At 34.1% G+C, this 11,877-nt stretch overlaps 1 protein-coding gene across 1 annotated transcript in view; it reads left to right on the forward strand.

Annotated features, from left to right (window-relative positions):
- Window positions 1–3,354, forward strand: part of LOC147409240 (methylthioribose kinase-like) — an 8,971-nt gene extending 5,617 nt beyond the window's left edge. Inside the window, exons 5-6 of the mRNA XM_086426870.1 lie at window positions 1,295–1,509; window positions 2,962–3,354. Coding sequence (XP_086282996.1) covers window positions 1,295–1,509; window positions 2,962–3,133 — 387 coding nt within the window. The 3' untranslated portion in view covers window positions 3,134–3,354. The remainder of the gene's footprint in view (window positions 1–1,294; window positions 1,510–2,961) is intronic.
- The last annotated feature ends 8,523 nt before the right edge of the window (window positions 3,355–11,877 follow it).

The following is an 11,877-nucleotide window of genomic DNA, read 5'->3' on the forward strand; positions in this document are numbered from 1 at the left end:
TATATGTTCAAAATGCTTCAAGTTGTAGTTAGTTTTACCTGGTTCATTGGCCAAGTTTGGGCGTCTTTCACCAACTGTGTTTCTGCGGCTTCAGTTTCCTAGATTCTGTATATCTTATTTATGTTTTTAATCAATTTTTTTTATTTTTTTTAAAGAAAAGAACTGATTCTCAAATGTGATAACTTCGTATTCTAGTTGGTTACCTAATTCAGCATAGCAACCAAGTTTTCCAATAAAAAAGGGGCTTTACATATCTCTGTTAAATTTAGGGATACAGATGATTTCTGACCGCTAAATTGTCATTTTATACCTTCGATTGATGCTTTTGAGTTTATATCCAGTTATGTGCTGCACAATTTCATGAAGGTTTTTGATGTATTACAATTCTGGGATGATAGAGAAAAAAGAAATATATTGTTCAGTGCTCTACCATGTATACATATTATACTGAAATTTTTTATTTTCACAAGGTCTGACTCAAAATTTAACTGGAAATTTCTTTTTGTATATATTCTGGTGGAAATCACTATTCTTTCGCAAAATATTTTGGTGAATGGTAAACTTCGACCAAAACATTCTTCTTAAAAAAAAAAAATTTAATATAACAAAAATTACAAATTGATTGTAGAAAGGACTTGTACGTTACACATAATAATACCTTCCAAAAAAAGATATTCACTTATAAAAAAATTGCATATCAGATTTTATCATTAGTACAAATGAATTTTAATTAGTTAGGTATTTCTATCAGCTTATTTTAATGTATTATAAAATATTAGCATTTTCACACACACAATCAATCATGTTTTGATTAGTTGGATACATTAGTAATATATTTGTATATATTTGTAAAATAAAAAATATAATAGTGTGATTCCACAAGAGGGAATACAAACTGGTTGTAAGTAGAGCCTGGCTCACATGTATTGGAAAATGTCTTTCTCTCTGACAATTAAAATTTTATTAGAATAAAGCACAACCAGTCGAGTTGAACGGCCAAACTGCAAACTGACTACATAAAGGAACAAATCTCTAGCAATACAACAAACCCAATCTCATCTACTTATGAAATCCTCAAAGAAGATCCCGTCGAACACCTTAAAAACCTTACACCAATAAAATAAAGAAAAATCCCAAAAGAGCACACCATGTACATGGAAAATCGATCTCTCACCTATTTTCCTTCTACTTTAAAAAAAAGAAATCATTATGGATTCTTTCTTTGGACATTGGGGTTCCACTAAATAGTGTATTTACTTAATGAATTATGTCTATAAGGCTTGTTCTCGTGCAGGCATATAAACAATGGATCTTGAGGATGATAGAAGACTCTTGGAACCTTTTCCAGAAGAAGTTCACCACTCTCTGGGATGAACATAAGGATGGACCTGGTGAGGCATATCTTTCAGAAATATATAACAATTCCGAGCTTTTGCTGTTTGCACAGAAGAAGTATATGAAAGATTTGTTCCACGATAGTCTTGGATTTGGTGCTGCAAAAATGATAAGGTGACGTATGAGAATAAATAATCTGTTTGCTATCTGTTACTTGTCCTTTCACGTTTTAAACTAGTGGATTTATTCCTTATATTTTACTTAAAACATTTTTGCAGTGTTTTGGGAAATTTTGTTTCAAGTTATTTATTTTTTAATTGCCTGATTCTGTATTGGTTGTCCTCTGTTTGAAATCCAATTGGATATTTAGGGGTATGCTCTTTTGTCTCCATAATCTTCATTGTTCTTTATTTAACCACATTTTTCTGATAGGTATAGGGTTAGTGGTTAGCAAATGAAGTTGGGTTCAAGGGGGTTTGAACCCTGGACGTGGGAACAACACACGTCTTACCACTTAGTTAAGTTGGCACTTCATTTAACCACTTTTGCTTAGCAACAAAAAACGTCCTTTATAGTTTTATAGCATTTAATGCCCCTACTGTCTTTAGATGAATCTAGTTGGTTTCTTCATACTTGTTGCCCTGAGTTTCTTAAATGAATCTTGGAACCTTCCATTTGCATATTTGATTTTAATTTATTTCGTACTTTTGGTAGGTTTAAAAATAAAATTCATATGTATATTATTTTTATGCTCAAGCTATGAAGATCCACATATATGCATTAGAAAACTTCAACTGGTTTTTAAAACACATTTTTTTTTTTAAACAACAAATTACTGTTTTGTAAATTTGGATAAACACAGCTTTCAAGAATTAATACCCCAGATAATCTTTCAAAAAAAAAGAAAAAATAATGTTTTGAATTCAATAAATACATGGTTGAATCCTTGCAGAAATTTGCTAATTGACATATCACATTGCAGGAAACAAACAAAAAACAAATAACCCCAACAAAGGAATTAATTGTTAAATCCATCTAGTAAGCCCACTATTTTCTTAGGCTTTTCCATGTTGGAGACCACGTCATACCAATGTCAGACACATGCCATGACACTTTACCAAACAAATCTTTACTTTAATTTGTTCAAATTCTATATTGTATACTTAACATGACCTAAAGAATTAAAAGATTTCCCGTCTTATGACATGAACTGAACAGGAATGTCAGTGCATCAGGTTTTGTGGGGTTTAGTGTACGACACTTCGAATCGTATTGGAGACTTGACACACAATTTCTGTGTCTTTGTTAAGTAGTTTAAATTACAAAATAATTAATTAGAAATCTATTGGTAACATGGAACTTATATCCTTCATTAGGAAGTGTGCTATGATAAAACACCATCAGAGGATGGTCATTTATGGTGGAGATGAGGAGAGCTCAAAATTAACTGCAAAATGTTATTGAAAAAAATGCCCATAGTTTTGATGTGCACTGATTTCTAGCCAATAAAAAAGGCCAACCCTGATGCACGGTTTGTCTGACGTTTTTATGTTTCATGATCCCTTTTATTTAAACTAATATAAACATACTTCCATACTCAATAGCTATTTTATTTTTGGTTTGCAGGAGAATAGTGGGTGTTGCACATGTTGAGGATTTCGAATGCATTAGTGATGCTAGCAAACGAGCACACTGTGAGCGTCAAGCCCTTGAATTTGCAAAGATGCTTCTAAAGGAAAGACGTGGATTCCAAACTATCAATGAAGTTGTTTTGGCCATTCAGAAACTTAGTCCCTGAAAAAATCTCTTAGGTGATCAACTTATTGACCTATTTTATAGTATTTTGGGATGAGCAATTATGAGTCTCTTTGGCTGGTAAATGTATACCCTCTCCTAGTGGGAGGCCTTGAGTTAATCCTCAATTGAGTGGTAATAGCGTGTATACCTGCCTCGTCATTGGCCAAACTGTGAGGTTTTGGGTCCACATACACCAATAAAAAATTTCCTCTAATTCCAGTCCCTTTATGTTTATAATTACTACATATGTTTATGACAAATAACAGTTGTTCCTAGTTCATATTTGCTCTACCCCTATTTTGTTGCCAAATACTGGTCGAAGTCAATATTTTCGATGTAGCCCTCTGGGTTTCTCTAATAACTAGGGATGCCCTGGGTTTTAAAACTGATACAAACCTGTTGATTCCAGTCTTCAATGAAAGACTAATGGGAATATTGACTGAAATGCCCGCATCTTATACCATGTTAAGACATTCAAAAAGAAAAATGCTCTACTTCCTGCAACGGCTCATACAAAAAAAGTTTAAAGACTGTCTTCTACTCAAAATAGAAATCCCACCTCTACCTGCATAATTATTTATGAGAGATTATATTGCCACACCAATTCTTATCTAAATTACTAAAGAAATAGAATACATCTTAGGGTGGTTCTAGCAAAAGTTGGTGTGGCAGAAGAAGTTCTGTTATTTATTTATTTTTTTAAAAAGGTAAAAAAAAGAAAATTGAAGAATTAGATTTATGATTTTACGTTGGGAAAACTTTAATATCGGGAAGCATCAGGAAATGATCGACTCTATCTTGGAAAAGAAGATGCCATAAAAAATATAAAAAAATACAAGAATAGAGAAAAACCAATTGTGCTCTGTTATGTATGTCTCACTCTCACCTTAATTCTTTTTTGTAACTGAAACAATATGTTTCTTGATGCTGTAAAATATTGAGGCCAAATCCTAGTTTGCGCGCCAAAAGATAAAAATAGAAGATAACTTAGTGCGGGTTTTCGGCTGCTAGATAGCTTGGAGCGGGTTTTGAGCTTCTTGTCTTTTGATTTTTGTTCTTTCTTTTGTTTTCTAGTGTCAGTCGTTTGTTGACATTTTCGATTCTCACAAGCTGCTCAATACCCACTACACTCATAGTCACAGAGTCAGAGTACGGATTTAAATCGTCCAGGGAAATTTTTGAAAAGACCGTTTAAAACAGGAATAAAACGAGAAAAAAACAGATAAAGATATATATATTAAAAGTTAAGAAAAAATTTATATTTAATGAAAACTCATAAAATTAAGTTATTATCATCAAATCCCACATTAAAAAAAAAAAAAAAAAAACGATAATATTTAAAATTTTGTCCCCCACAGAAAAGGGAAAAAAGTTGGAAATTTTTTGAAAAAATCGACAATTTTTGTTATACGAGAAAAAGTTGTGTTTTTTTTATTGTTTTAATCGTTAGGGATGCAAGTTGCGTTTTAAACGCAATTTTTTCAAAAAATTGCTGATTTTTATTACTATGACTACAGTATTGGCTTGTTGTCCTACCTGGCCTAGTGGGTGTGTGCCATGCACGTTTCTTTCTAAGTAATGTTACTATGTATTGTTTATGATTAATAAACATTTTATAGACTAATGATAAATCCATGCACCAAAACATACACGCTCTGTATGTCTGACATGGTAAAGGTATAAAACCATTGATCTTTTTTTCTTATGTCTCTTGAAGAAAAAGATCTATGGTTTTGTGCCTTTACCACGTCAGCCACATACAGACCGTGTATGTTTGGTCAAATAATTTTATTCATTTTATATGTATATATGTATGTATTATTACTTGTGTAAAATGTTTTCTAAGCAAGAGTATTGTAGTAATATAAACAATAATTCATATTCAGAAAACATGTTTACTATGTTATCAAGTCAACGTAGAGATCTTTGTAATAAGAGTTCTTTCACTGAAAACCGATTTAATTGTTAAAAATTATGGAATTTTGAGAAAGTTTAAGTTATTTGTTTATTTTTGCTGAAATGACAAAAAGAGTTTACTGTGATTCTCACAAATCTGATGTGGGATGTGCACATAACCATGGATGTGTTTTCTTGCGATACAAGTAAAAACCATCTACAGTTATGTATGCATGTCCACATCAGAATTGTGAGAATCACAGTAAATACTGCGTCAGCTCAGCACGACTTTTTTTTTTTCCCAATAGTTTAGTGTTAAATCTTCACCATATCTTACTCTCATTTAATATTCTTGACCATGAGGCCAGATGGATATTATTTAAGACAATTTAATTATACAATGAGTTGTTCCCACTTTGTTGATATGGTGGTCACAAGAATAGTCAAAGCCCAAAGCAGAAATGATAAACCAATCAGCCACTGAATCCATCTCTAGCAGTACTGTAGTTTGAATTTGTGCATGTGGCGAAAATGTCCGAGATGGAACTATCATTCCACGTCTACCTCTACCAAGTAATATTTCCATGCCTGAAGTCCAACATAGTGAAAACAGACTTAATCTCAGATCATACTATTTCGGAACTCAAATTGGCCCAAGTAGATATTGAACTCGGTCGGTCTTTACTATTTCAATGCCCAAATCCGACATGGAGTATATTGGTCTTGGGCTGTCTTTATTATTCCCGAGTCCACGAGTCCACCTACATGCTCTTTTTTGTATGGTCACAGGACCATAAATTTTTGCCCTTGAGTATCTTGAAATAAAGGATCTACAGTTCTGTGAAGGGAGTGTACAAAGAACGTCAGATTATCACGACTCATCTTAAAATCAGAGGAAAGATGATCAATCAGGAGGGAAGAAAAAAAAAAAAGAAGAAATAAGAAGACAAAGGAAAGAAATTTCAACTGTTTCATTAATATATCTACATTTAACCAAATTACAAAGAATCAAATCACTACATCTGTAATCATCTCTATAACAATATGTTTCTCTCTCACAAAAAAGAAAAAAAGAAAAAAAAAAACTTATAATCTTTGAAGACTCTACGCGGTATGCATCCCAAACTTCGTCGAAAGTAACAATTGGTGGCGAGCCATCTGATTAGCTAGCAAACTCAAACCAAAAACAAAAGATCAGACAGACTGGTGTGATGGGTAAGAAACAATGATGAGATGGTGTGAGAGAATTGCTGAAGTAGAAAACTTGTGCGTGGTTCCATTAATTAGTGCCCTTTTCCTCGATGGCTAGGACCAGAATAAGCTCGACTAATCGGGAAACCTTTGATGGGTACTGTGGGAGAAGAAGGGAAATTATTACTGAGAGGCCTTGAGCCCTCAACAGCCATGGAATGAGAGAGGAGGAGAAAGATGAGGATAGAGAGAGAATTGAAGGCAAAGATGAGATACTGATGTTTCATCATTGCTTGTTGATTGTGTAAAGGACTTGTTGATTGTGTAGAGGACTTGTTGATGGTAATAAGGATGGGGAGATGTGAAGGCAAGAAAGGAGCTTTGGCCCTTTATATAAATGTAAGATTTAATTGACTTATTGGTTGTGATGTGTGTGTGAGAGAGACATGGAGGGCACATTTGAACGCGAGCACAAGTTTGAAGTTTTAACTTTGAAGCTTGCAGAGAGAGAATGAGAGATGGAGAGTCAATAAATCGAGCGTGAGAAGAGGAAAAATATTGGTTGGTTAGTATTTTTTCCAACCCTTTTTTTGAGAGTTGGTGTTTCTCACTTGTCTCAGATTTCAAACCGTCTTTTTGTGCCGATATTTAAGGGCTGATTTTAACACGCCTTTTAAGTTTTTCTGTTTACCTAATCGTGATTCACTTTTGTCTAACATCTTGGGCGAGTCAAAAGTACGCCAAAGCACAATATCTTGGGTGGGTCCCTTGATTCCTTGTTGAATGCCGACAGCACGTGAGATCTAACATGCTTCCCTCTCTATAGTCCATCTCTCGCGTACAAGAATGAATTAAGGCCTTCTATTTTGTTAACAATGAAACCATACACACCTTTGGTGTAAGAGTCGTGATGAATGCTCATGGTCTTGGTAAATGGCTGGCGTGACAAGAGCACAAAATCATATATCGTTTTCATCGGAACACACAAGAAAAAGATGTGCAATTTTGTGCCTTTGCCACGGCAGCCACGTACCATGGCCTCGTGCATTTATCTTTATTCTTGGCATAAACCTATAACATTTGACTTTGATTGGGGTCCCAGTTTTCATTTTCTTGATTGTTTCACTAAGGACTTTTCTAGCCTCAAAACAAATTGAGGCTATCCACCAAACATATGGCTGAGGTTGGAAGAAAAATACAAATTTCCTAGGGATCAATACGTGTTACATAGGGATGACATATTATATCCAATCCAATAAAAGATTGTTATGATAATCTATTGGATCAACCATGTAATATGTAAGTTACATCATATATTTTTCTTAGGTATGTAAAATTTAATCATATTTTGTATACAGAATCAGATTTGACTTGATCAAGATATGATCGGATTCTTATTGAATTGGATTTGGATCCTAATATTGAGATCCAATATATTAGTTCATACATTCAATATGGATTTGTCATAAGATAGTAGCTAGGCGACCCAGTCACCACCTTTTTGGCCTGTGGGTGTATACATCAAGAATTAGCCATGGTTGGGGTTGGGGTTGGTGAACTATAACCATTGAATTCCAGCTTCAATGTTTGGTGTTTAGATTTGACAGAGGGCGACCCTAACATTCATGGGACAATGGGTCACACATTGACGGCCCACATGTATCCTAACGTTGACGTGGTGTAGGGTAATGTTACTCAACACCTTGGACCATAGGAACTGAACTCAAAATAAAATTAATAATTTAAAGCAGGGGCAGAGCTAGGATTTTGCTCATGTGGGGGCAGCCAAGAGTAGAAAAAAATTAGTGGGGACAATTAAGAGTGAAATTTTTTTTTTGTGGCGGCAATAGTGACAGATTTCTTTATCTGCCACTAAAACTTATCACAATTACACATTAATCCATAGAATTTGAAAACTCTCGTGAGGGAAAGTACCCCCACAGCCCCCACTCTAAATCCACCTCTGATTTAAAATATATATATTTTTTAACAAATCCAGATCCTGTAATCCTCCACCTGCCCGAAAATTGGAACACTTGAGTTCTTTCTAAACTTTGAACGAGTTTTCCTTCCACTTGGCTAGCTGTTCAACAGTTGAATCATGGGGGAGAAACTATGTAATGCTTTTCAAGCATATGTTTAGCAACTTGTCAATAAATCAAATGCCATTAAATGGTGTTGATCAATAATCAACTACAGCCTCCGTCATGATGAACAATTTCAAAGTCCTAGTACAAGTTCTGCCACTCTACATAACATATATATTTTTTGATAGCGGGGTGTCCGGACGTAAACTAGGGGACCAGAAGAGCCAAGACCAGAACCAAGGCATATGGGACCCTCCCTCGGCACGTGCAATGCCCCCACATCACATGTACCAAGTAAGTGAGGGAACGCCCTCACAAGTAGGCCAGAGGAAATATTGCTCATACTGGGTGTCAAACTCACAACCTACGGACTCTCATCGTTTATTGGATTCAAAATTGCCATTGAGCCACCCCCTCAGGGTTAACTCTACATAATATTACTTGCTTCATATAACAAACCTAATCATGAAATTTTATAACAAATAAGAAAAACAAATTAGCTTAGCCCCCCTTAGATAAGGTAATCTTTATCTAACTAATGGTAGATTTGGAAATTCAGATTGGAAAAATCAATTAGACTTGATGATCCCAACAATGACATAGATTTCTTTTCTTTTTTTATATATATTTAAGTAACCGTCCAATTGTAATCTCATATAGTTAGATTTTCAGAATCTGCTGACAAGGGAGGATTTAAAATTGTTTTAGTTGAAATCCACAAATTAGACAGTTTGAATGTCAGATTTGGGGTACCACTATTGGAAATATAATAATAGATAGACTATTCCATGCGTCCACATTAGATTAGAAAATGTGGTCGAGAAAAGGAGGATGTCGATCTATAGAAGCATGGTTCAATTTCAGTTGGTGAGGGAAATTGAATTTTCTGGGGTGACGAATGATGATTTTGACTCTTAACCAATGTGTTCGAATTCTAATTTTAATTTTTATATTGTATCTTATCTTAGTAACTGACTCTTTCTATCTTTGCTTTTGACTTTCATATATATATATATATATATATATATATATATATATATATATATATATATATATATATATATATATATATATATATATTATATATATATATATAGAGGTATAGGTATACCAATATATGTGTTGAATAATGTTCCTAGTTGAAAACCTGTTCTCATACCTTGGATTTGTTGGGGATTAATAAATCAAGAAAGTCAATCAAATTCTGTAAGAAATATTTCATTAGTGAGCATCAATGGTCGATACAATCAGGAGCACATAGTACAACTCCTGAAACAGACCAACCTGATGAACTTGATAAATTTGGGGGTCCGACTCAAAACCAATTAGCAAAAAAAACAGACCCAAGAGCTTAGAAGGAGAGACAAGGCGATGAGTGACCAATGTGGAACAAAAAACTTAACAGAACTAGCTAGGCCCTCTAGATAGAAGAATCTAATTCACCTTGGCCTAAAATGCTCCAGACCAAGGTAAAGCAACATTCCACAAATTATTATTTAACAAATCTAAGTTGGTCCAATTAGATTGAATCATGGTCAGATTAATTTTACAATTTTTTATATCTAATCAACGGTTCGAGTTTTAAAACATTAGATAGAAAATTTCTCCTAATTGACTCTATTAGAGAACAAAGATTTATGGACTAATTTAGTGGCGACTAAGTCTTGTTACTTCACTTATGCTCCTCTTTAACCCTCTCTTTCATTTCTTTTCTTCATATTTCAGTTTTTTAAAATAATTCCAGTACTTGACTAGTCCCCTGTTCCTCCACATGTGCATCTCTTTTATTCTCACTTTCAAATTTATTTATTTTTAGGTGTAAAATAATTCCAGTACTTGACCGTGATAACTATACAAACCTAAGGTTGAAATGTAAGGAAAAACATAGATGGATACATTCAATTTTCATGAAGGATTGTCTCGTCATCTGACATTCATGGATGTAGGCAATCTTGTGAGTCATGCAAATCTTGTGTTTCTTGTTTATTCCTCCTCGTACGTCACAAGATCTAAGTTTTTTAGGGTGTGAATCCCTAGAGCATCCTCTCATCTGATCTAAGCCATCGGCACGCTTGATGTAGTGCTTCAATGGCTGCTTATTGAAACTAGTATTTTCCTTATGCAGAACATGTAATACATATATACTCACATGTGAAACCATATTAGTCAACATTAAGTCCTTAATGGCCAAATTCTAGTTAGAAACATGGTGCATGGGTTGGAATAACAGCTCTTCGGCAGCATTGAATTGTATTTGTATGCATGGACACGTTTACTTACTCCTTTAGTTCTGGCGTTAATGTTGAGGAGAATAAGTGTTAGATTAGATAAAATACCATAAGCAAGTGCCAGCTATGCTTTGTTTGTAAAGTGTTTGGGTGAGATCTGGTTTCAAATCCCGCAACCACCAAGTTACTCAACTCATTAAAAACTGGCTTACCGATGGGGAAAAAAATAGAGATGGTAATGAAAGAGGAGAGCGATGAGCTTATTATCACGAAGAATGTCAAAAATCAATATTATTTTGCTGTAAATTCTTTGGATTTAATGTGAATGTAGGCGATTCACACCATACGATTTATGAGCCGTGGGTTAATGTTGCCTCCTTCAGGCATTCAATGGCTTGCAAGGTGAGTACAAAGGCATAATCCAAGGTCACATGGTGTGTTCTTGCAAGTCATTAAATGGGCATATCATGATCTCTAATCCACATTTTGTGTTTTTGTGTGGACTCTGTGATCATAATTTGATAATTAAATCAATTGTAATTTGGGCATGGTAACAAGAATTATTTTGATGGAGAAAAGTATATGCTTTACCTATGAAGCCCTCCTTTTTTATAGTTGTAAGGGTAAGAAAAAATATTTCCTGATTCGCACACAAATTCCAGCTGTATAGGGTCATGTCATCTCAATAAAGAACTAATTAAATTCAAACTTACAATACTAGCTAAACCAATCATACATTTCCACATAGAGACTGTTGAGTTTAGTCCCACATCAGACACTCATTGTTTTGTCTCTCTCCTTATAAGTTTCTAGGCCTCTTAACTCATAGCCAATTGATTTTGAGTTGGACCTCCAAATTTATCAGACTGATGTATGTACACTCCCGTGAATTCAAGAGTTCAAGCATTCTTGTATTTGTATCCCAAAATCAAGGGTGAGATCTAATTCACACCTCATAAACATGTTAAAACAAATGTTGTCTATATGGCATTAGAATAATTTTTTTTTTTTGATTGGTAATCCCATTTCTAATGAGTTCAGTAATTTAGTGGTGATGGGATTTGAACCCAATCTCTGATATCATCATCATCCAAAGACTTTACCAACTAAACTAATTGTCAGTCTTGTTTACTAAAGATATAGTTTAAAAGGGGACTACTAGGAATAAACTCGAATTTAAAAAGGATTTGGGGGTAGAAAATCTATACATAGGAGTCAGATTCAAAGATAGTATGCAATTCTGAATACTTTTACTTTTGTCGGTGAATTCTTTAATTCAATTAATATTGTAGTGATTACTACTATAATGTGCACTGCTTATCAACTTTACCAATCATTACTTT

This window comes from Akebia trifoliata, chromosome 2, assembly GCF_017979445.1.
Source record: "Akebia trifoliata isolate Shusen 1 chromosome 2, ASM1797944v1, whole genome shotgun sequence".
NCBI classification, from domain to species: domain Eukaryota; kingdom Viridiplantae; phylum Streptophyta; class Magnoliopsida; order Ranunculales; family Lardizabalaceae; genus Akebia; species Akebia trifoliata.